At 45.0% G+C, this 25,762-nt stretch overlaps 1 protein-coding gene across 4 annotated transcripts in view; it reads right to left on the bottom strand.

Annotated features, from left to right (window-relative positions):
• Positions 1-1,099: 1,099 nt before the first annotated feature.
• MSH2 (mutS homolog 2) overlaps positions 1,100-25,762 on the bottom strand; it is an 88,375-nt gene continuing 63,712 nt past the window's right edge. For all 4 annotated transcript variants that reach the window (XM_053243687.1, XM_053243696.1, XM_053243677.1 and 1 more), the window contains 7 exons: positions 23,746-23,896; positions 23,473-23,570; positions 13,884-14,129; positions 12,565-12,769; positions 6,950-7,197; positions 4,167-4,339; positions 1,100-2,087 (listed from right to left, as the gene is read on the bottom strand). In XM_053243687.1, the coding sequence (XP_053099662.1) occupies positions 1,917-2,087; positions 4,167-4,339; positions 6,950-7,197; positions 12,565-12,769; positions 13,884-14,129; positions 23,473-23,570; positions 23,746-23,896 (1,292 nt within the window). In that variant the 3' untranslated portion in view covers positions 1,100-1,916. The remainder of the gene's footprint in view (positions 2,088-4,166; positions 4,340-6,949; positions 7,198-12,564; positions 12,770-13,883; positions 14,130-23,472; positions 23,571-23,745; positions 23,897-25,762) is intronic.

Here is a 25,762-nt window from a genome sequence, read left to right as displayed (position 1 = left end):
TGAGGAGGGAACACCGTGTGTGTGCAAGAGGATGCTTTATGCAAGCCAAGTGAAGAAAATGGGGTTTTCTGCAGATGTTTTAAAAATAAAATATTGCAAACACATTCCTTGCATATTACACATCACTCTGCCATATAATCTCATTTCCACTGCTGAAGGCATCATTTTCAAAGATCTTGCAAAGAAACCAATATGAGCCATGCTTTATAAATGATCCTTCATTCTTACCAGCTGCTCTTTTCCCCCTAAGTGAAAAGCCACTGCACATATTACCAATATCCCATGTGCTATGAGCACCCTTAGGGTGAACAGCAGTGCGAATGAGAAAACAAAGGAAATCTCATCTGTAGGCAGGGGTTGCCGGTGAAGTGGCACTCAGCCACTCTCCAAAGCAGCACAGTTTAAGCTGCGATGCCTTGATCATCTTTACATCACTGCTGCAGCGTTTGTCACTGCAAGTGTGCTCCAGGAAAAGGGAAAAAACCTCTCAAACTTTAAAGTCTAATTAAAACAAATAGCTTTCTTCTTTCTACCCAGGGGAGAAAACATGACAAGATAGAGCTTGTACAACTTCCTACCCTTACATTCTGTTAAAAGGATTTTTCTTCCCTATGCAGAGGCAGCAATTTTACCCTTCGAATTCATCTGAGGCTGTAATCTTGTGAACACTGAGTGCCACTGAACTCAAGGGGACTTACTTCTGAGTAAACACTTACTTCTTTGTACCTAGAGGCATCTGGTTGGCCACTCTGGGAAAAGAAATCTATGCTGGGGTGTCATGATGATGTGTGAATACTTCAGAGAAGGAGCCCATAGAAGTGACAAGTTGCAATTGGGGATGTTCAAAGAACTATTACAGGCTGCATGGAAAGTCCCAGGACTGTCTCTCACATGCACCACAATTTACTTATTTGGACCAGGCAGTTGTGGGGCCAGCTTGGGCCCTGCAATCCACACAACCTCCACAATGTCAGCATGGAATCGTCTTGTGCCACAGCGTAGCTACTTTTCTGGGTAAACTTACTATCCTTTTGACTCAGCAATAAAGCTCTGAACCAATAGACTGGAGAAGCGGCCATACAGTCAAGTGACACCCATATAATAATAATTTTTAATAGACTTGTACAGAAAACAGTCATGGGAAATTAGCTTATTTTAGTAAACAAAACAGCAATCAGGGGATTTATCTGGGGAATGTTCTCCATGGAGATTCAAAAAGAGGTTTACTGAATCTGAAAGAAAGAGTCGGAGGGGAGATTCCCAAAGTGTAAATCACAAACCTGTTTGGCTGGCATGTCCAGTTACACATTTTTTTGCTGGGGCCATCCAACAAAAGACTGCCTATCCTTGTTAGGAAGTGCCCAAGAATTTCTATCTATAAACTGTCTTTGTTTCTGGGAGATTAATGCTCTTGATACCACAATAAGAAAGGAATTATTCCAAGCCAAGTCATAAAGCAGAATCCTTTTAGTTGGCATAACCAATACCTATACTGCATGACTATACCGATGCAGAAGGTTTTTTTTTTTAATGAGTAGAGCACTAGAGCAAAATATTACAAAGCATTATTACCACTATTACTACTACTACAACTACATTATCAGATGCCCACACCCAGTAAACAAGAAAATAGTCACTATTTTTGTTGAGGTCACAACTAAAGCCAGCAAATGAGCTGGCTCATTTCTGTAAGATTTAGTATGGCAAAAATAATAATACTTTTTTAAAAAAAATCTGACATTCTGCTGCAAATTTCCATTTTCTTGGGTGTCAGCTACAGGAATTGGGAAATTTGCAGTGCAATTATATTGCATTTTGTCTTATTAAACATGACAGGGAAGAACAATGACTACATATCCAATGTGTTCTTCCAAGTGAAAAATGTTATAGCAGTCTTCTCATCTAGCTTTCCCATATCATGAAGTAACTTTTATTTGGGAAATTATTTCATTCACAAAGCTGTTGTTTTTCGCCAACACTTCATCCTTAAGCTGCTTCAGTCTGGCTCTGATGTCCTCTTCAGACATGTCTTTCAATGGCATCGCTTTCACTTTAGAAAGGAAATCCTGGATGATGTTCTCACCTTCCTGAAAAGAAAAAAGAAATTGATACTCAGCCCTGATTTGTGCCCTCTTAGACTCTTTGAAGGATACATCAACCACTGAATTTCAATTCACATGGGAAACAGCTTATTAGAAGACTGATACCGCTTTGTCCTCCCGGAGGCAACTTTCCCAAGCACAGGAAATTTAGTTTACTGAATCAATGAGCACTTTTCATACGGTGGCCCCCTGCTTTATGATGAAATATTGGTCAATGAACAAAAGCTGCTAGATTAGCAGTTTCCCAAGGTGATGGTTTTTCTCTTACTGAAACAGCCTTGGCTTGCAAAGCTCACTCAGAGCGCATTTGAGGTTTAATCCTTTTAGGCCTCTAAATTTCTTCTTTAAATTGTGCAGCTAGGCTGATGCCACACCTTTCAACAATAGCTGCACTATCTAGATGATGTTTGCTAAAAGATGTAAGCATCATGAAGAATGTTTAATGGAATTAAATTCCAGAGAGAGGTAGCCATGTCAATCTGCTGCAATAAAGAGCAGAAAAGAGTCTTGTTGAGTCTATCACCTTAAAGACGGACTTTTTTATGTTCAGTGTTCTTCATTCAGTGTTCTCCAGGAGCCAGTGGCAACCCCCATCAATCCTACATGGAACTCCCTGATTAACAGGGACATAGAGTGCTGCTATATACCGAGTCATACCATTGGTCCATCTCACTCAGTATTGTTTGCACAGACTGGCAGCTCCAAGATTGCAGGCAGGGATCTCTCTCAGCCCTATCCTGGAGATGCCAGGGAGGGAACTTGGAACCTTCTGCATGCAAGCAGGCACTGTCCCCAGAGAGGCCCCATACCCTCAGGGGAATATCTTACTGTGCTCACACATCTAGTCTCCCATTCAAGTGCAAACCAGAGCAGACCCTGCTTAGCAAGGGGGAGAATTCATGCTTGCTACCTCAAGACCAGTTCTCCTCTCCTTTATTGGGCCTTGTGTAAAGCTTCAGCACGGCACCATGTGGAGACACACTCACCATAAAGGGCTGCACCTTGCCCAGAGCAAGGGGACCTCCTTTAAGCAAAAGAGCCGTCTTGAGCCCCTACACCATCTTGGATGGTGTACACAAAGTGCTAAGAAGTGAAGCCCTTCCCAGCGGTTGCTCTACAGAGCCCCCAAGAAAGGGCTCCGTCTCTCTTAAGCAGCCCTCCCAGCACTGAGAAAAATGCAGTACTATACGTATTACAGATTAATCCTTCAATTAGCAGGGATTGACATGTAAAATACATTAATATGTATTTTAGGAACACCTCTCCCTATATGAATCCACCTTCCTTTCAAGATCTTCACCGAGAACCCTTCTCCAGATACCTTCCTTTTGGGTGGTGAAACCAAAACAGGACTCTCTAAGTGAGGGGCTTCCAACTTGAGGTACACAAGGTACTCTCCTTGGAGAGGAGAACTGGTCTTGTGGTAGCAAGCATGACTTGTCCCCTTAGCTAAGCAGAGTCCACCCTGGTTGCATGTGAAAGGGAGACTGGAAGTGTGAGCACTCTAAGACATTCCTCTTAGGGGATGGAGCTGCTCTGGGAAGAGCAGAAGGTTTCAAGTTCCCTCCCTGGCTTCTCCAAGATAGGGCTGAGAGAGATTCCTGACTTCAACCTTGGGAGAAGCTGCTGTCAGTCTGTGAAGATAACACTAAGCTAGATAGACCAATGGTCTGACTCAGTATAAGGCAGCTTCCTATGTTCCTATGTACTCCATATGTAGCTGAACTACAACTCCCATCATCCCCAACCACAATAAATTAAGCCCCTGCTCCAAGTTATTGCCCTGTCTCTGGGCAATGACTTCTTCCAAGGAATTCATCAGTGTCTCTCCCTCCTGACCTTTAGATGCTTCTGTAAGGTCCATTCATTCTAGAGGGTATTTCGTTCAATGGAAGGAGGAATATGCTTCGATTTTGGTGGCACTGCTCCTATAAGGTTTTATGTTCACCATTTTCATATTTGCTTTTAGTTTTACGATATGAAAGTTTTAAAACTGACATCATGAGCCCTCTTCAGCAATGAAGTGGAGGAAACATTTTAAAAATAAAACAGAGGTTAACAAACCTGCTTCTCTTTGTAGCATCTCTTGGCCGCTGGCTCCTCATCATCCTCTTGGGGCTTTCTGATGTTCTGGAACTCTTCTAACTCCAGCGCCTTTGCCTTCGCACTCTCTATTACATGTTTCGGGAAGGCAGCAAGTTCTGCTATGTGGATACCGAAACTCTGATCACAAGCCCCTGGAAGAAGCATCGCTGGTTTAAATTCTCAGCAGGGAAAACGTGACCTGTGCATCCCATGCTACAATCCAATAAATATTTGAATATCACAAGGGTAACATTCCATGGAAGTATCCCAAACGAAACTGCAATATGTAAAACCAAAACGTAACCTGAAGGTGGGGTTTGCTTCATAGGCGTTCCTGAGAAGCAGCAAGGCCTGCTCATACATGGGGTTTGGAATGTACCTTTTACAGTAATGTAAAAACCCTGAAAATGACCAACATGCACCGCTTCTCAGCTGGGAAGAGGTTGGCCATTTAAAAACTAAAGCACAGCCTGGCTTCTTACGTTCTTCCCCCTTTGCCTGCCTCCCTAGATGATTATGTTTAGATGATGTTCTAAACTGTCTGGAAAAACTGAAAGCTAACAAATCACCAGGGCCGGATGGCATCCACCCAAGAGTCCTCAAAGAACTCAAATGTGAAATTGCCAACCTCCTTGCTAAAATATTTAACTTATCCCTGAAATCGGGCTCTGTACCAGAGGACTGGAGAGTAGCAAATGTAACACTGATTTTCAAGAAGGGATCCAGGGGCGATCTGGGAAATTACAGGCTGGTTAGCCTAACGTCCGTTCCAGGCAAATTGATGGAAAGCATCCTCAAGGATAAAATTGTAAAGCACAAAGAACAGGCCCTGCTGGGAGTGAGCCAGCATAGCTTCCACAAAGGTAATCTTGCCTCACCAACCTTTTGGACTTCTTTGAGAGTGTCAACGAGTGTGTGGATCAAGGTGATCCAGTTGACATAGTCTACCTGGACTTCCAAAAAGCTTTTGACAAAGTTCCTCAACAAAGACTCCTGAGGAAACTTAGCGGTCATGGGATAAGGGGACAAGTACATGTGTGGATTGCTAACTGGTTGAAAGACAGGAAACAGAGGGTAGGTATAAATGGAGAGTTTTCACAATGGAGGGTAGTAAGAAATGGGGTCCCCCATTGATCTGTACTGGGACGGGTGCTTTTTAATTGATTCATAAATGATCTAGAAGCAGGGGTAAGCAGCGATGTGGCCAAATTTGCAGATGATACCAAACTCTTCCGGGTAGTGAAATCCAAAACGGATTGTGAGCAGCTCCAAAAGGATCTCTCCAAACTGGGGGAGTGGGCGACAAAATGGCAAATGCGGTTCAATATTAGCAAGTGTACACATTGGGACGAAAACCCCCAACTTCAAGGTATATGCTGATGGGATCCGAGCTGTCGGTGACGGACCAGGAGAGGGATCATGGGGTCATGGTGGACAGCTCATTGAAAGTGTCGACTCAATGTGTGGCAGCTGTTAAAAAGGCAAATTCCATGCTAGGGATCATTAGAAAGGGGATTGAAAATAAAATGGCTAACATTATAATGCCCTTATACAAAACTATGGTGCGACCACACTTGGAGTACTGCGTACAATTCTGGTCACCACATCTTAAAAAGGACATTGTTGAACTGGAGAAGGTACAGAAGAGGGCAACGAAGATGATCAGGGGCCTAGAGCACCTTTCTTATGAGGCAAGACTACAACACCTGGGGCTTTTTAGTTTAGAAAAAAGACGACTGCGGGGAGACATGATAGAGGTCTATAAAATCATGCATGGTGTGGAGAAAGTGGAGAGAGAGAAATTCTTTTCCCTCTCACACAACACTAGAACCAGGGGTCACTCCATGAAATTGATTGCCAGGAGGTCTAGGACCAACAAACGGAAGTACTTTTTCACACAACGCGTGATCCACTTGTGGAACTCTCTGCCACATGATGTGGTGACAGCCAACAACCTGGATGGCTTTAAGAGGGGTTTGGATGACTTCATGGAGGAGAGGTCTATCAATGGCTACTAGTCGGAGGGCTGTGGGCCACCTCCAGCCTCAAAGGCAGGATGCCTCTGAGTACCAGTTGCAGGGGAGTAATGGCAGGAGGGAGGGCATGCCCTAAACTCCTGTCTGTGGCTTCCAGCGGCATCTGGTGGGCCACTGTGCGAAACAGGATGCTGGACTAGATGGGCCTTGGGCCTGATCCAGCAGGGCTGTTCTTATGTTCCCACCTGCTCAATCCTCCTCTCCCCCTCCCCACATGTACTCTCACTCTGCCCACCCTCCTGGGAATTAAATGCCTTTCAATGCTGCCTTAAATCTTTAAAGCCCCAGCTGATTCTCTGCTGGACAGGTGAAGCTGCTTATTCGGTCCAGGCAACTTCTTTGTGGCCCTGTCACCTACTTGCCTTCCTATGGCCTCTCCACTAACTGTTAACACACTAGAAGAGAAATCCCACTTAACCTTAGGATGCTGTAACAAAGGCGAGGAGGGAAAAGCAGAGCGCAAAGCAGTCAACGTGTGTGGGGGCAGGGGGGGGCGCAGGTGGCACCTTTGCTGGCATCTCCACATTTTCTTCACCCTCCCAGCTGCAAACCCTAACCCCCAGCACGGACTCCTTTGCGCTCTTCTTCTCTTGGATGAAATGCAAGCCTGCAATATACAAGAAGCTGTCTGAGGCAACCAACCATTCAAATTTGTGGCGGAACAGTGTGTCCATTGTACAGTTAGAACACAGATGGGTGCCCTCTGTGCTCTGTGGCATATCTCACCTTTTTTCACACGATACAGCATAGTCAGGGTCTCCTCAGTGGTCAGTGCTGTAACATGCAAATTATTCACACAGGAAACCTGGTCAGCGAGAACCGTCAGTTCATGAAAATGAGTGGCAAACATACAGAAGGCTCTGATTTTGGTGGCAATATATTCTGAAATAGCCCATGCCAATCCAAACCCATCGTAGGTAGATGTTCCTCTCCCCAGCTCATCAATGATGATCAACGAGTTTTCTGTTGCAGTCCTAAAATAAAAAGACAATATATGGTACCAAACTGCAGTTTCTCATTCTGTCAAAATACAAGAAACTACAGTTTGCTTCAAACTGTGAAAGGAAGAATCTAACTGCACACAAAGGGGAGTGGAGAGACAACGGGAACATGAGGCTTGTGCCTGCAACTATCTATATATTTAATTCTCTTAGCCAGCATGCGTGTCCTGGATTTGGCGGCGGAACTCTCGTGACACATTGCAAGAGTTCCCAGCCTTGGGCGAGAATTGTGGGCAAGAGAAAATGGCGGTGGTGGGCCACAAGACGGCCTGAGGCAGCGGCCTCGGCTGGCCGCTGGGAGGCAGCAGGACAGCCTGGCCGCGCCTCCTCTCCCCTTGCCTGGGCCAGGCCATCTCGGGTAAGGAGGAGGAAGTAGCGGCGGCCCAGCCTGGCTGCCTGGAGTAGGAGGCAGAGGCAGGACGGCCAGGCCCAGGCAAGGGGAGAGGAGGCGCCAACAAGAGGGCAAGGGGGTGGTGAAGCGAGTGAGGCAGCCTGGAGTGGGAGGGAAATGGGCAGCGGAACTTTCCAGTTCGCCGCTCGGGAGGAGGAATGGCAGCAGTGGGGCCCTTTTTGGCCCTCCGCCGCCCGGTAAGGAGGACCTGGTTGTGGCAGCGGTGAGGTAGGCCCAGAAGTTGCTCAGTGCGGGTGGGAGTGCAGGGCAGGGAGGAGGGGAATGGAAGGGGAGGGAGGGCAAGAGAGAGGGGGGCAGGGGGCAAGAGAGAGTGGGGCAAGAGAGAGTGGGGCAGGAGGAGGGGAAACAGCTGGCCCCAGTGAGCACACAGATGCTCTGTGCGGGTCGGCTAGGGCATCATTAATATCTAAACAAGGCCCAAAAGTTCTGTAAAACTGAAGGCTAAATGAGTCACTATGGCCTAAGCTTTCATGGGCCAAAGAAAATTTCATCCAATGCAAGCGTTATTCTCAGTTGGCAGGTATATATGCACACAGGTAGAGGAAATCCCTGCTAACTTGGCAAAGAAGCACCTTATAACGTGGTGGTTCTCTTTATTTAGCAGGGGGAAAGTAACTGGTCCTATCCACCCCCAGCACAGTACCTCCAGTGACTGTTGCTGGGGTCTATCTTGTATTTCTTTTTAGACTGTGAGCCCTTTGGGGACAGGGATCCAATTTATTTATTTATTATGTCTCTGTGTAAACCACCCTGAGCCATTTTTGGAAAGGCGGTATAGAAACTGAATGAATGAATGCAAACACAAAAGTTAGCATTGTTTGATGTATGTGTTAGATTTGGAGTGAGAAAGGTTGGGTTCAAATATCTATGCAACCAAATACTCCTAGTGTGGCCTTGGACAGATTCTGCCTCAGCAGCAATCTCCTGTCTCTGAAGCGCCATGCATTCTGCAACACCACACAAACACAACATTGTATATTGGGCAGAGAGTTCCGCATTTGAGAACCTCAGCTTTCATTCAGCTTGCTGAGGTCTCAGAAGTTGGGGTGGGGGAGTAATGCCCAGGGGGAGCTGGAAGCTTCTGTGCCGTGATTAGCTTGTTGTCAGGGTATCTGGCTAGCAGAAGCAAAATTATGCAAAATAATCAGACTGCAGTACTTAGATATTCTTTGTATGGACTTCTCTCTTGTACAGAGTACACACAGCCCTGGAAATACTGTCTTGTATATGAACATATATGAAGTTGCCAGATACTGGGTTAGACACTTTAACTCAATATTCTTTACACTGAGTAGCAGCAGCTGCCAGGTCATAAGAAATAATAGTTCCACTTTGTTCTGCACTAACCAAACGTCTTCTGGATTACCATCTCCAGTTCTGAGCACAACACTTCAAGCAAGATGTACACAAATTTGGAATGCATTAAAAGAAGGGGAACCAAGATGGTGAAGGGGACTATGGAAAAGGAACCCTCTGAGGAAAGGTTGAAGGGACTGGGTGTGTTTATTCTGGAGAAGAGAAGGTTGAGGGACATGATCACACTCTTCAAATACCTGAAAGATTAGCACGCAGAAGAGGGCAGGACTAGATCGAGGCTCTCCCTCCAGGCAGAGGCTGGACAGCCATCCATTGGGCATGCTCCAAATCTAGATTATGTAACTGTAATAATAGGGGGTTGGACTATGGAGGACTGCTGGACTTGTGGTAGCAAGCATGAATTGTACCCTTTGATAAGGGGGAGGTCCTAATTTCAGCATGGAGCAGATTCTAACGCTTTGGGGCAGCAGCAGAGAAGGCCCATCCCTGAGTAGCCACCAGACGAACCTGTGGCAACTGCAGATGGACCTCTCCTGATTATTTCAATGGGCGGTGGGGTTCATAACGAAGAAGATGTTCTCTTAAATACCCAGTGCCCAAGTTGTTTAGGGCTTTATAGGTTATAACCCGCAACTTGTATTTTCCCCAGAAACATACTGGCAGCCAGTATAGTTTTTTCAATACAGGAGTAATATGGTCTCTCCGATATGATCCAGAGACCAACCTGCCTGTCACATTCTGGACCAACTGTAGTTTCTGGACTACATACAAAGGCAACCCTACATAGAGCGCATTGCAATAATCCATCTTAGAGGTTACCAGCAGATGTACTGAGGCTGTTTAGCTCAAGAAATAGACACAACTGGCACATAAGCCAAAGGTGACAGAAGGCATTTCTGGAAACTGCCTCAATCTGGGACACCAGGGAGAGGCTTGGATTCAGAAGCACCCCCAGACTCCAAACCTGTTCCTTCTGGGGAAATGTGACCCCATCCAGAACAGGCAGATCAAACTCATCTCCTGAGTTTCGACCCCGCACAATGAATACCTCCTTATCTGGATTCTGTCTCAGTTTGTTATCCTTCATCCAGCCCATCACCACCTCCACACAGGTATTTAGGGAGATTATGCCCTCTCCCAATGATGCTGACATGGAAAAATAGATTTGGGTGTCATCAGCATACTGATAGCACCCTGTACCAAATCTCCTGATGATCTCTCCCAGTGGTTTCATGTAGATGTTAAACAACATCGGAGACAATATGGAGCCCTAAAGGACACCATACTGAAGTTCAGTTTTTGAAGAACAACAGTCCCTGAGACACACCATCTGGAATCTGCCCGAGAGATAAGAGTGGAACCACTGAAAAGCAGTTCCTCCCACCCCCAACCCCTTCAGACGCTCCAGAAGGATACTATGATCAATAGTATCAAAAGCCACCAAGAGGTCCAAAAGGACCAACAGAATCACACTTCCTCTGTCAATTCCCAATTGGAGATCATCCATCCATCAGGCCGACCAAGGCAGTCTCCACCCCACAGCCCACCCGAAAGCCAGTCTGAAATGGGTCTAGATCAGACCTGCACAACATAAGGCCTGGGGGCCAGATTCAGCCCGCAGGGTCTATTTTACATGCCCCCAGGTATCCTGCAGCAACACAGGAGCGGAAAACTGCCTATAGCACCATCCTGTGCATGCTTCCTCAGAAATATGCTCCATTGGTGTGCCCAGTGAGGCTTACTCCCATATAAGCATGCCTAGCATTGCAGCCTGAAAGCAACAACAATTTAGGGAGAGGGGAGGACTAGGCATTTGTTTGGGGCTGGCATGCACTCTAGGGGCCCCACTGATTGAGCAGGGACAGGACCTATTCTCTGGCCACTATCCTTGGTTAAAACTATGGATCCATTGACAGGGGTTATAGATCCACAAGTAACTAATAATATTTTTAATTTTAAGGTAATAATGTGCTAAAAATTCGACCTCGGCCCCTACACACCAAGTTGTGGATGATTCCGGCCCACTAGGGCATTTGAGTTGTGCAGCCCTGGTCTAGATCATCAGTTTCCTCCAAAGCTCTGGAGCTGGGAGGCCACCACCTTCTCAATTACCTTGCCAAGCCACAGGAGGTTGGAGACAGGCCAGTAGTTGCTCAACTCTGAAAGATCCAAGGCAAGCTGCTTCAGAAGTGGTCTAATAATTACCTTGTCTAAAAGACAAGAAGGCATCCTGCCCTCCCTCAGAGCAGCATTTATAATCTCTACCAGGCCTTCTACAACAACCCCCCTGCCAAATAGTATAAGCCATGCCGGGCAAGGGTCAAGGGGACAGGTGGTAGGCTGCACCGTTCAAAGCAGCTCATCCACATCCTTATGAGTCACAAACTGGAACTGATCCAACCTAACCACACAAGAGGAGTCGCTGGACACATCCACATCAGACACTGAAATAACTGTGGAGACGGACTCTAAGTCGGCCCAAATAAGAGATTTTCTCCACAAATAATTCATTAAACACGTCACAGCGGGTAATCAATGGTTACAGCTTCCTATGTTCCTGGATGGTCTACAGCAGGGATTCTCAAACTTGGGTCCTCAGGTGTTATTGGACTTCAACTCCCATAATCCCCAGCCTCAGTGGCCTTTGCTTGAGGATTATGGGAGCTGAAGTCCAATAACACCTGAGGACCCAAGTTTGAGAATCACTGGTCTACAGAGACCACACACAGACACACACCAGGGTCCCAGACAGGGCTGTTTCACCAGTCCTTCCTGGAGAAAGCAAGGATTGAATCTGGGACCCCCTGTATGCAAAGCATGTACTCCACCAGGAAGTTATAGCTCCTTCCCATCTTCATGCTTCTCCTACTGCTTAGGCCCGTTGTGTGGATGAAGGGAAAAATATTAAAGCAGGGTCTCCGTTCATGGGTTGGTTTATTTGGGCAAAGCATGGCAGACAGCAGGTCGAATTGTGGGAAATACAGGTTCTGAAAACCAGCGAGAGAACAGGGAAGCGTGAAGATGTACTTGGGGCCTATGCCTATTTTGAAAAGAGTAAATAAGTTCCTATAGCAGGAATTTCATTTGGATAGAACCACCACCCAGTTCAGAGTAGTGCTAGCACTGCACAAGGCAGATCAGAGGGAAGTGCTAAAGATTATCTATCCTACATGCACAATAGATTGGGGCACTACAGAACTCATTAATCCGCAAGAATATTTATTACATTTTTTTAATTCCTCAAGGAGCTCAGGACAGTGCACATGGTTCTCACATATCTGTCCTCATACCCTCATAACCACTGTGAGGGAGGGGCAGGCAGGCCCAAAGTCACCCAGAGAGCTTCATGGCTGAATAGGGCCTTGAACCCAGGTCTCCATATTTCTAATCCATTGCTCTAACCACTACATCACACTGGTCCAAAATGCAACTCCAGCTTCCCTCTGCCAGGAAAGAAGAAGGGTAGATTTGAACTTGCAGCCACCTGAGTGCAACGCTAGCAAGTAAACTGGGCTTAAGCCTATGAGCTATGGCACATATTCCACACCACCTCCTCACATGCGCAGGTGTCGCGCACACACACACAACCCCAAACCCAACAGAGCTCTTACCTAAGGATGGAGGAAGTTTCCAACATTTCTGCCATGAAAGTAGAGACACCTTTCAGTTGACTGTCACCAGCTCCAACTCGAGCCAGGATACAATCGACAACAGTCACCTCTGCAGACTCACATGGCACAAAGCACCCAATCTGAGCCATAAGCACGATCACCCCCGTCTGGCGGATGTAGGTCGATTTCCCTCCCATGTTTGGTCCTGCAGAGCAAACATTCCCAAGGAGTTAAGCAGTGCACGTTTCTTAGCTTGAAGGTCTTTTCAGCAACCTAAAAATACACTCATTGCTTGGCATTCTAGAAGAAGAAAACTATCCGGCTCCTCTCTGAACAAGCATTTCAACCAATTCTTTGCTTTCATGGAACAGTTAGTTGGCAACCTTCTGCAATTATTCTAAAGGGAAATGTTTTGAAATAGTGATTAACTTGAGTATGCCTCCAATTTATTTTTTTTTAACACACAAATTATTCCAACATTCAGTGCAAACCTAATGATTGCAAACATCTAATGCAAACCTAATGGTGCCAGGCAGTTTTGACTGCAACACTATTCCATCTTCTTCTAGGATTGGACTGGGCAAACCTGGACCGCAAGCCACAATTTATTTATTTATTGTGGCTGGGGATGATGTGAGTTGTAGGGCTGGAGGGCCAAGTTTTCCCATCTCTGTTCTAGGTTCTGGTCAGTGATTTTTTTTAACACAAATTTTTTAACACAAATCACATGTTGAGTTCAACAAGAGCTGGGGGGGGGGCATCAACCTTGGACTCTCCCCCCCACTCTCTCACTCACACTCACAGCAGCAGAGGTGTCAGTGAAACCCCACACACAAACACACACAATTTCAGCAGTGCCCTCCCATTTGAGCACAAGGGTAGCTCAGTGGTAGACCTGCCTTTGCACCCAACCACAGCTGCTCCGTGCTAACAGCTTCCTTTCCTTTGGCTCACCAAACTGATGGGGGTGATTTTAATGATATGCAAGGTGAGCCACAAACAGTTCTCACAACTGAAAACTGAAACATTAGGCTTGCCTGAAAACAGTTTGTCTTCTCTCCTCCCTGCCACCCCGAACCACACCCACCTAAATGCAAATACTGATTTGAAGACATTGTTAGACTCCTTTCCTGTCTTTTTAAAGGCTTAGGTACAGATTTATTTTTAAAGCATCTTCATACAAAAAGAAAAAAAGAAAGGAAGGAAGGAAAGAAGAAAAGAAAACCCACACAGACACAAACCTCCCCCCCACCCCCACCATCACAACTCAAAAACTGAAGGGGAACAAAATAAACATGGCATATAAATGGAGTCTTTACCAGTAATGATATGGAACATCTGCTTGCCCTTCTCAAAGGTCACGTCATTTGGGATGAAGGCAACGTCATCTTGAACTTCAATGCAGGGGTGTCTTGAGCCTTTCAGCACAATCCTCCCTTCTCCCTTTTCCAGAATCGTTGGCCGAACATACGGCGTTGGCGCCCCATTCGACACATGGGCAAAACTGACAATCGCATCTAACTGGGCTATGACATCGTTCAGGAACTGTATAGGCTCCTTGTATCCTGTTGGAAAGGTAACAGGGCTCAATGCAGCTTTCCATTCTGGAGACATCCAGAAGGCATCACTCCATCAATCCAGCAACTCCTATGAGCTCCCCCCATTTTCAGTTGTTAATATACTTGTTTATTGGAGAAAACAGAATAATTTTTGCATTTCTATATCTGACAGAAACAGACACACTTATTTGCAATGGCATCTGCAGGAGAGAAGGACTGTAATTTATTACCTTTAAAACATGCCCAACTACATAAACTGGCAACATTTCCTGAATTCTGGTTAAGGCAGGGCTTGACAAATCCTAGGCTCCAGGGAGCCCTGGGGCCTAGAAATTTAATGATGACACCTAGACAGGGATGCTCAGAGATACAGTTATTCAATAAAATATTTGTCTAGGGGAGTCCTGTTTCTGTTCTATGTTACTTGTAAAGAGGATTAAAAGGATAAAGAGAAGACCATCTATCCCCCACTCCACAATGTCCGGTAATGTTGTCAAGTGCCCATAGTCTGGCAAAGAACAGTAGATTGCAAGAATTGTGAAGTATACTAGCAGAAAATCCATTCTGGCACAAATCTGGAGACAGACATTTATCAGGCAAGGTATTTTACAAGGAGAATGGAACCAATGGATCATTGCCACTGAGGAAGACCAAGAATTGGTTGAAATGCATCTGACTACAACTAAGTGATTCAATATTTTCTTCCTTGGTCATCATCATTAGATTGGTGGACAGATCAAGATTGTTTGAGAGCATCCCTTCTGACTAATTGCAACATCTCTTTCATTTCTTCGAGGGATAGAACTTAATTACTAGCAAATTTGAAGTCAGTTACTTTAAAAGGACTTTACTGAATTGTTATGCGGATGAGGTTATGTGCATCTCCATACATGCTTTTTAAGCACTTTCATGTTTCTAAACTTTAAGATTATATGCATTGTAATTTATATATTATTGTATGCTTATTACAATCTTTTTTTTGCATTTTATTTTTTTTTAATTAAATTTTACAATAGCTTTTATATTCAAATTACATTCATTCATCTAATTCTACACATAAGTAAATATTGACTTCCCGCTTGCCTATCTCTAATTCTAGTTCACAATAACTATACATATAAACCATTGCTATAATAATTCAAAACATACGTATGCTTATTACAATCTCAGGATTAAATATATTAGTATATCTACTTAGGATTCTTTTGTGCTTGCTCCATTGTCTGGCTCCTACATTTTTTCAGATCCAAAGAAAGCTTGCCAAAGCCCGAGTCAAGGGTCATATACTATCAGAATAGCAACTATGGCCATACTCCACAACACATATTTAATACCTAATAAGATAAAATCTGTAATTATGAAAGATCTTGGTTACTAATATTATGTTCTTTTACTAAATCTTCCAAGACCAAATGCATATATTTCTGTAAAGCAATGAGTTGTCTATAAGATCATAGTGAGTTGAAATGTCTTTTTATTTGAGAATTCAATTGTGATCAACTTTTCCTGTTAGGCAATGTAATGCATATTTAATCATGGCAATATACTAAATAAGCTCAGGTGATTGACAACCTATTACTCATGAAGAAAATGGGACCACCCCACAAAAAGGTGGTTCCCTACACACAGGGTGTGTGTGTGCATCTAGATATGCAAAAAATAAAAAATAAAAAGATTTTTTTAAGCTAAAAGTGTGACCCTGTAAGCTTCCAGGACATAATGAAACACTGAGGACATAGAGATATGGAGATACTAGAGTAACTTATCTTAACTGGAGAGGAAGAACTCTTCTTTGCGGCTACCTTTTGTTGGGGATGGGGAGAAACATGCTGCTGCCATCCGTTCACAGCTTTGCTAAAATTCTGGTTTCCCCCATTAATCTCAATAGACAACACAAATTTCCACCCCAAAGGAAGTGGGTGGGGATAAGGTTTAAAGGGACCAGAATTCAGACATACTACGTGAATCTATCAATTAATTTTATAGTTGAGAGCAGTTAGACACACAATGTCAAAGTATCAGTTGAAAAGACTACAGGAAAATGGGAGGGGAAAGAGGAGAGAGAGGGAAGCAGCCTACTCAACTTAAAGTATGTATTCTGGGGAAGCAGGGAAGATGCATGCTATGAGGCTAAACTCCCTTCCCTGCACTATACAGGGACATTTTAGGAGGTAGGAAAGGACAGACACCTTCTCTGCTCTCCAGAACACCACCTCCCACCTATCAATAAGATAGCCAGCCCCAAACCTAACCCTCTAGGGCTACACAATACAGCAGAAAACAGCCTCAAGGAAAAGGGGGGAAATGGAGGCATCTTTTTCCCTTTTCCCTTCATGCCAAAGGCCTGAACAGAACAACCAAGCTCCTCTTCCAGGCTGGCTAGAGCCCTGAACAGGAGCCTCCTTCTTAGGGAATGAAAAATATAATGCAATATTTTGTTGCAGGTCCCACTTGTCAAAATAAACATATATATAAAAATAACTACAATCTCAGTAAAAAGAAAGTATTCTAACTGCCTCAGTTTGCATGTAAGGTGTCTATAGCCTCAAATAATTACTCTCAAATTACCAAATAATAACCCTCAATACGCACTGATGGGGCTCCCCCACAGTGATGCCGGAACACACATGGCCTCCGCACATGCAGGAGGATGTTAATGCCCAAGCGTGGCTGGGTGCTATGAGACGAAACCTCAGGCTCATATGCTGCGGCTTCCCCACATGCACTCACTGGCTACTTTCTAGTTTTCAGCAAGCCATACTTTACAACTCCATCCAGACCGGCAGACTATAGCGTTTGTGCTTTCCAATCAAACCAAGACCAAACCCTGCTTAGCAGGACAAGCACAACCACCAAAGTTAGCTGGCTCAATGTAACAGCAAAGTAGTGGGCCAAAATATAGGAAGTAACCAATTACTCTGCATGCATGGGAGGAGGAGAGTGCATGAGCAAGAGGCTCATTCTAGGCTGCTTCCTGTTGTACCAAATCATGGCTTGGGTGCTGCATCTGAACTGAGCCACTGAGTAGTATTGCACAGTATTATTTCACAGTAATACTGTAATATTTCACAATAGTATTGCACAGTCCTAGATGCACACAGCACTTCTGTGTATAGTTAACTCTGGACTCAGCCAAATATTTATTATTCAAATATTTTCAAAAATCCTCAAGGTGGTTTACTTAGCAAAAGGAGAGAGAAGATGGTTCCCTGTCCAAAAGGGCCCATGCGCTGGAAAATACAGTGTATACCAGACTCCAGTTAAGCATTTTTAAATGTTGTTACAGTGCTTGGGACTCTGCTCTTTACATGCTGAGCCCGAAAGTACAATGCCATTTTACTGGTTAGAAAGTTCATTCTGAAAACACACGCAAGGAAACTCTCTCAGTTTTTAGTATTCTCACTGGAAGGTTTCCCACTAAATCCGATTGCCACCTCACTGCACAGCTAAATAGAAACTGGGAAAGAGTAAAATCCAATTAAGCCACTTTTATCTCATCCCAGTTGTGGAAAAGGACCTTGTCTTCCACATCACTGCTTCCAACACTGAATACATCCATCAGCCGATGAGACAGGCCTATTCAAACAAAACACAAAACCTTCTACAACTGTTTTTTTTTTTTTTTAATTTGAAGAGGTGGCATCTTTTCTTCCCAATATTCCCATTTGTGTTTGCACAGCTCCCCAATCATGCATTTTATTGCACAAAGGCAGAACTAATAGCTACCTTGCAAGCAAGTCTCGCCAGATGTTCAGAAACCAGTTTCTACACTGCCAAAGGCCATTGAGAAAATAATTGCTGAGATATTACCCTGGGAGGAGATGTTTAGGATGCCGGGGGCGGGGGGGGGAGGGTGTCAACTAGTAAAATGTTAAGACAGCCATTAGCGTGTTCACTGGGGTGTTAGCACTTGGCAACCCCTCTGTGAACACATTAATGGCTGTCTTTGGCAATGTTGCTTCTTCTATCAACCAAATTCAGGTTCATTCATGAGACTGTGGGGCAGTGGATGGCTTTGGGTCAAACTAGATGAGACGGAGATCATCATCTTCTTTTTTTAAGTAGACACTGGGGAGCAACTTAAGTTATCTCTCACAGAGCAAGCAGTAACTTCCAGGGCAGTTGTGTGTACACACACACACACACACACACACACACACACACACACACACACACACAGAGTTTTAAGAGAAAAGGGTTAATCCCCCCTCCAAGCACTGCGGTTCTGATCCAGTTTATCCCTACTTCCGAAGCCTTTAAGAGATGGAGATTTGAGCACAGATCTCTGTCTTGTCTGGCTAACAGGCTCCCATTCGGCCAATAGGCTTAACAGGTGGATCATGCACCATATACATAGTCAGCCTAACCTGCTTCAAAGTGTTGCTGTGAGAAAGAGGTTGGAGAATTGGGAACAATGCCCCTGAGCTCCTTCAAGGAAGGGCAGACAAAAACCGCAACTAATCTTGCATTATTTAGGCACCCAGTGACAGGATTTACACAGAGCAGTGCTGCTGAAATATCTAGCAACAGTTTCAAGTATTCGAAAGGAAAACAAAAGTAAAGGGCCAATCGCTGCTGCAGAAAATGCACATATTTGCAGCAATTCATATTAACTACTAGATTAAATAGCTCACATGAGTTGTCTACTTGAATGGAACATAGGAAGCTGCCATATACTGAGTCAGACCATTGGTCCATCTCGCTCAGTATTGTCTATACAGACTGGCAGCAGCTTCTCCAAGGTTGCAGGCAGGAATCTCTCTCAGCCCTATCTTGGAGATGCCAGGGAAGGAACTTGAAGCCTAGATGCTCTTCCCAGAGCAGCTCCATCCCGAGGGGAATATTTTACAGCGCTCACACTTCTAGACTCCCTTTCGTATGCAACCAGGGCAGACCCTGCTTAGCTTAAGGGGACAAGTCATGCTTGCTACCACAAGACCAGCTCTCTTGGGTATTGCAACATGCAAACAGGAAGTCAGGTGATTTGGTTTCTTTAGCCTTCGTCCCTTAGTGAAACGAAGTATGTGTAACCGCATTGCTTACATTTATCCCTTGTTAACTTTTTTCTTTCCTCTCCCTTTGGCATCTCCCCCACTTTTGAAATGTTGACGGTAAGTTTTGCATAGCAAAGATCTGCCTTTTGCTTATGTTATGCTTTATATCTGTAAAGCAGGCCTGAAGAACTTAGGCCCCCCCAGCTGTCTTTGGACTACAGCTCCCATAATCCCCAGCCACAATGGCCAATAGCCAAGGATTATGGGAATTGTAGGCCAACATCTGCAAGAGGGCCGAAGTTGAGCAGTCCTGCTGTAAAGCATTAAGTACACTCCTCAACAGCCCCCCACACCCCCCAAAAAATCCTGTCACAGAAACCAAGACAATTCTCCAGCCTAAACGCACATCAAAGCCACCACAAATGAAGAGTGAAAAAGATGAATTGATACAATCCATTTGTTCATTCACTAAAAAGATTAAAAATGCGGTGGGGGGTTTTTTTCATCAGAGCTGTCCTCAGTGAAATTGTTTCAGTGCTGACTAAACTACCTGCATCTCTCTCACGCTTGATTTAACACCAAAGGATTATTGTACAAAGACCAACTCAAGTTCCTTCCCATTGCAAGCTGTCCGCCTGCAGTGTCAATCACACCCTGCAGGATTGGGGATTTTTATCTGTGCCACTGCAAACAATGAAGTCCCCAATCCACATTCCACGCTAAGGCAGACAAGACACTTTCTGTATCAGGACAGCAACCACAGTAATGGAGGACACCAAACGGTGCATCAAAGCCACTTCATGAACACTAGGTATTAAGCTACGTAATTTAGGGTACTTTCACAAGTGTGGCTTGAACATTCACCCCCACAGCTAAAAAAAAACCCTCCTATAGCTAAGGGTGAGTCCGAACCAGTCCGGCGGCCATTCTAAAGAATGGCCGAACTGCCGGACCGGTTCGGCCCTTGCTGGTTCGGGTCCGGGTGGAGGGCATTGCTTTAAGGGCGGGAGGGCTTGCTTACCCCTCCCGCCTCTTTGCCACCTCCAGCGCCCGTATTTAACAGACTAACGGGGCGCTGGAAACCAGCCGCCCCCCCCCCCCGCCGCGAACAGATTTACCCCCAAAACTACCAATACCCCTGCCGCCACCGTCGCCCGCCAGCCCTCCCTCCCAGCTGCCCGCCCGCCCGCCCGAGTCCTCACCCGATGCTTTAGTAAAAAACGAGAGGAGCTACCGGACAGAGCTCCTCTCGCTAGGAAGGCCTGCTGCATACTGAAGGCGCTTTGCGCACGCGCACCGCAAAGGACACCGATCGCCGGAGGCCCGGTCTACCCGCCGGGAAAAGGCCGGGTAGACCGGGCCTCCGATCGCGAGCAGGAGAAAACGGCTGGGCCCAACTAGGGACGCAGATGCTCTGCGCCTGGCCCCACTAGTTATAATAAATGTGTAAAGGTCAAATAGATGACAACTAAGCTGGTTTTAACAACAATCAAGAAGTACTGATTATTCTGATGTGTTGTGTGTGTGTGCGTGTACATGCACACTTGTTTACAGTACAGGTGATAAAGTATACAGAGATAGAGGCTATTCCCATGATCAACGGAAAGCAGGCTAAGGGAGCTTAGCCCACTTTCTGTTGATTGTGGAAACCATCGGGCTCGCAGGTAAGCCTGGTGCTCCCAAGGCGGCTAGCCCGCCTAAAACACCCTCCCGTTAAATGAGGTTAAAGGAGCGAGCGCTCTGTTAACCTCATTTTGTTGCTCATGTGACTAAGCCCGCTCTCCCCGCAGACCTGACAGAATCTCTTCTCATGGATCATGAGAAGAGTTTCATCATGTGGGATACAGTGATCCCCCGTGCTGATTCCTATGGGGTCTCGTAGACCCTAGCTAACTTACTAGTGCACTTCCCCCTTCAACTCAAAATCTTCTGGAAGCATGAATCTAAAACAAAGGACCAAAAGGTTAACACCTCCTAAACCTAAATGCTGTACCAACAGAAGACTCACTACAGCCTTCCTGTATCCTTGTCAGTGCCAGGGGGAAACATCCTTTGCCCAGGTCCTTTAGAACACGTGACTTTACGCTGGAATTTCATCTGCTCTGTATTTTGCTTCTTATATTTAATGTATTTCACTGCTTATATTTTTAATTCTATTTTCTATTGCATACTACTCTGACAGCTTCTGCTGAAGAGTGGCTAATAAAAGATAATGGGGGGGCGGGGGGGGGGGGAGAGAATCCTCTATTGGAGGCTTCCCTGCCTGGTTTCTTGGAGAATAATCTCTCTCACCACACGTAACCAGGAAAGTGGCAATTTATAAGTATTTAAAAGCAAGAGCCAGTATAATCATTCACACCACCTGTCACCTGTCGATTTCTGCACTCACCATACGACTGAAATCAAGTGGAAGTAGGTTGCCTGAAGGAATCCAACACTTGTAGAACAAGCTATGACTGCAGAGACCATCATGAATTGGCTCCCTTCAGAGCCTCCCTAGTTCCACTTGATCCAAGCATCCGGCGAAAGGGGAAGAGGAGACCCACTGGTGGTGTGAATGCATTCCTAAACCGGTTTTTAAAGAACTGAAGAACATGTCAACAGCCCTTTCTCAAAGGCATGTGGAATACCATGATGCATTTAAGGAAACACAGAAGGCAGGCAGACTAAAGCAGCACTTCTGTTTCATTCAAAGCAGCTGCTCTCTGGACTGTGCTTGCCACCAAGTCCAATCTGACACATATTCAAACAGGCTCACTGTTTGGAACACCATGTTCCACTGTGCCTAAGTGTTTAGGCAGCCATTAGACCTGGGCCCTTATGCAATCTGGAAGAGCATATGCAAAAGAAAGCCAGAAACCCTTCTCATTTGTTTGTATCACTGTCTTACTCATGCTTATGTTGCCTACTCATCAGTTCCCTGCCATGCAGAGAAGAGCTTATAACACACACTGCTATACCTGAAAGGCAAGCTAATAGAAGATAATTTTGGACTAAAGGTACTTAAATCCATATTTTATTTATGGACACAGGCTTCCTGTGTGGGCTCTGTTTTAGGACACTTATGGTTGTAAAGATGCGATGTAATTTGTGAATTGTCGCATTAAAAAGCACAGAATGTATTTTGGCCAAACTGATAAACATTTATGACAAAAATGGCACACGAAAAAAATTAACAGAATCTGGTATAAACACAGGCTGGTAATCCGTTAATCTTAAGCACTTTTCAGCAGTTGGCTGCGCTGCTGTGATGTCACAAAAGCCTGAAGGTCAGAGCCGAGAGAGAATTAAACCGCCCTGAGCCATTTTTGAGAAGGGCGGTATAGAAATTGAATAAATAAATAATAAAATTAGCTTCTGTTTCTAAAAATGAGATCCTGCCCTCCACCACTGGCTGAATTGCTACCCTGTAATGTTATGGAATGTTCATAGACAAAGGGCGTAGGGACAGACCGGAAGGAGTTATTTCCTGAACCACAAAAGGGATGAGAAGGCTAGTTTTCTGGTGTGCCCTCTCTTTCCTCAGAGGCATTTGGACTATCTTCTGCGGCCAAAACAATTATTATGTATAGAACTAAGACTAAGTGCTGTGTAAGTTTTGGGAGAAAACAGTTTGGTTTTGCAAGTGAATCTCAACATTATGAAGCATTCTTATACAGCACATATTTATTCAGTGCAATTCTCTGCCACAGGATGGTCACCAGTTTAAATGGCTTTAAGTGGGAATTAGACAAATTCATAGAGGACAAGTCTATCAATTGGATACTAGTCTTGATGGATGTCTCTGACTACCAGTTGCAACAGCAAGACAAAGGGTATGCCTTCATCTCTTAGTTGTTTCCAAGAAGCATCTAGAGAGATATTGTGGCAAATGGGATGCTGGCCTAGGCTTGGGCCTGATCCAACAGGGCTCCTCTTATTCTTATACAGTACAATTTCTGCATGCATGGTTGATGGAAGGCAGGAATTTAACGAGTAAAATCTTCCATGAATTTCCCCACCCCACCCCAAGCTTCTACTAGGACTGCTTGTAGCACTGTGTTCTGCTGTGAAGTGTGTTTGCAGCCTGTTCCAGACTACGTTTTTTTGAAAGCAAATCCCACCAATTGTAATGGAGTTTACTTGCAAGGAAGTAGGCATATGACCACAGCCTGAATCTGGACAGTGCTTTCAAACCTTAACATTGCAATCCTGTGAAGTGGGTTGCATTTCAATATTCAGGTAAGGGAACAAGAGCCAACTGTTCGCTCGCACCCCTCCCCACACATTGATGTGTGACAATGAGACAATTAAAACTGCTTTATTGTTCTCTGAACACATTTGGAGAGCTCAAGTTTTAACACAGTCTTCCTTACCTGATGCAATGTTGATTATTTCTTTGGCAATGGCATCCTGCCCTTCCTCGTATTCTTCTTTGAACTTGATGTATTTTTCGTTTAGCTCTTTTAACTGACTGTACAGGAGAAACAACAAAGACATTTGCAAACAGCCATAACCTTGCTAAGCTCTCCTTTGATTTCCCAGGAAGCACACAGAGAGAAGCACACACTGAAGAATACTTCACTGACAAGTGGCAAGTTGAGGTGAAGGCAGGAACAAAACCCATGGCTGCATTTTGTTTTGTGTACCTGTTGGAGAACTTCACTCCATTCTTCTGGGTATCCAGGATAGTGTATTTCAAGTTGTTCCGCAGGGACCTCTCCTCCCTGTAGGTAATTCGGAAAAAGTGTCCAAACTGTGCATTGCACTCCAGCTTGATGTTCTTGCCAGCTTCCAAGCCTGTACCACAGGAAACAATGGGGACATGAAATGCACGACCAACTGTAGTGTTATAAACACACAAATCACATTTTCATTATCCCCACTCAGTGACTCAAATCTCCCTCTTGGCTGGGTTCTGCTGCTTGACAGTGTAGCAGCCACCTGCTGAGAAGTTAACTCACAGTCACAGGGCCTGGAACAAGGCCTAATACCTCCCTGGCTAGATGAAAGGGGTTTTGAGCTGTGGTTTTCCTTGCACAAGAGATATATTTCTAAAAAAGCTAATTCCACACAACCTTAACATTATCCAGCAGCAATGGGGAAAGAGACACTCCAATATGAACATTATTCACCTAGGCTGAATCAATGTGGCTATTACAGAGCTTAACTCAACACAGGCTGCACCACTGTGGTGATGACACCACTGGTAACTAGTCTGTTTCCAGGTGCAGTTCAAAGTGCTGGTTCTCACCTTGAAAGCCCTGCATGGCTTAGGACCATGACAGCTAACAGACCACCTCTCCCCAGAGGGATCTGCCCAGCTGTTAAGATCTAGTGAGGCTGTTCTGGTGAGGAGTCCCACCTTATCCTAAGACACGGTTGGCAGGATGTACGAGATGCCCTTTTCAACTGTGGCACGAGAGAATGCAAGACTCTTACCTCAGGGGCCAGTGTGGCTTTGAACTGAATAAAACCCTTTACCTTTATCCCCAGTAAACATTCGGTTTGCCTCCCCCCCCCCGATATTTTGGGTTGCTCTTGTTTCTGATTGGCTGTTTCGTTTTCTACTCTAATTTTTAGTGGACTAAATCCTAACACTTTGCAGAGTGCTGCTCCATCACCAGAAGCTCCTTCAACCTGCGGAAAGAGAGTCTCACTTATTCTCACTCTCTGCTCATAAAAGGACTGCCCGTGTAAGCACAAGGCACCTTCCACAAGTGCAGCAGCAGCTTCTGAATCACAGAGCAGCACTCTGCAAAAGGTTAGGATGCAACCCAATACTGGCTTACATACTGCACAACAAGCTGCCAATCCAAGGGCGAGGCGCCCACGCCGCTTCCAAGGCACTCTGCAGCCCAGGCACACTACTTATGGCTCTGTGCAGTGATGCACTCTTTAGGAGGCCCCACTATTACAAGCAGGACAGGCTGCAGTGTGCCTCGGAAGCAGCGCATGTGGAGCACCGGCATGCTGCACGGCATGCAAGCCATTATTGTTTGATTGTTTATATGAATTGCTGTTTTTACCCGGAAAGAAAATGACTCTGAATTTAAGATGATCCCCAGATTTCTATCAAAGAACCTGAAGGACCTAAGAATATACCTGTTTAGTCAGGCTTTTAGTAAGCTTCAGTTTAAGAGAGTTTTTATTGTATTTTAAATTGTTTTAATTATGTTAAAATGTTTTAATGGTTTTATAGTGTGAGCCGCCCAGGGACTTTTTTGTATGGGGCGGTATATAAAAGGAAAGGTTGTGCGGTCGAGTGGGTGTTGACTCCTGGCCACCACAGAACCATGTGGTTTTCTGGGGAGAATACAGGAGGGGTTTACCACTGCCATCTCCCACGTAGTACGAGATGATGATGCCTTTCAGCTCCTTCCTATATCGCTGCCACCCGATATAGACGTTTCCCATATTCTGGGAAACACACCAGCAGGGATTCAAACCAACAGCCTCCTGCTCTGCTGTGCTATTACGTGCAAATGTACTAAATAAAATATACAATGAAAAACAAACAAACAACCTAGTCATTAAGTTTCAGGCAAATACAGCATTTTAATTAATTAACCCTCCTTGAGAACTTCTGCCTGGGATAAACGTTTCCAAATAAAACAAATGTCTCTCTTTCAATATGCAATATGGACCCTTCAGGGCAAGCTGAAA

Source organism: Hemicordylus capensis, chromosome 1, assembly GCF_027244095.1.
Source record: "Hemicordylus capensis ecotype Gifberg chromosome 1, rHemCap1.1.pri, whole genome shotgun sequence".
Taxonomy (NCBI): Eukaryota; Metazoa; Chordata; class Lepidosauria; order Squamata; family Cordylidae; genus Hemicordylus; species Hemicordylus capensis.
This window is presented reverse-complemented; position numbering and strand designations above follow the sequence as displayed.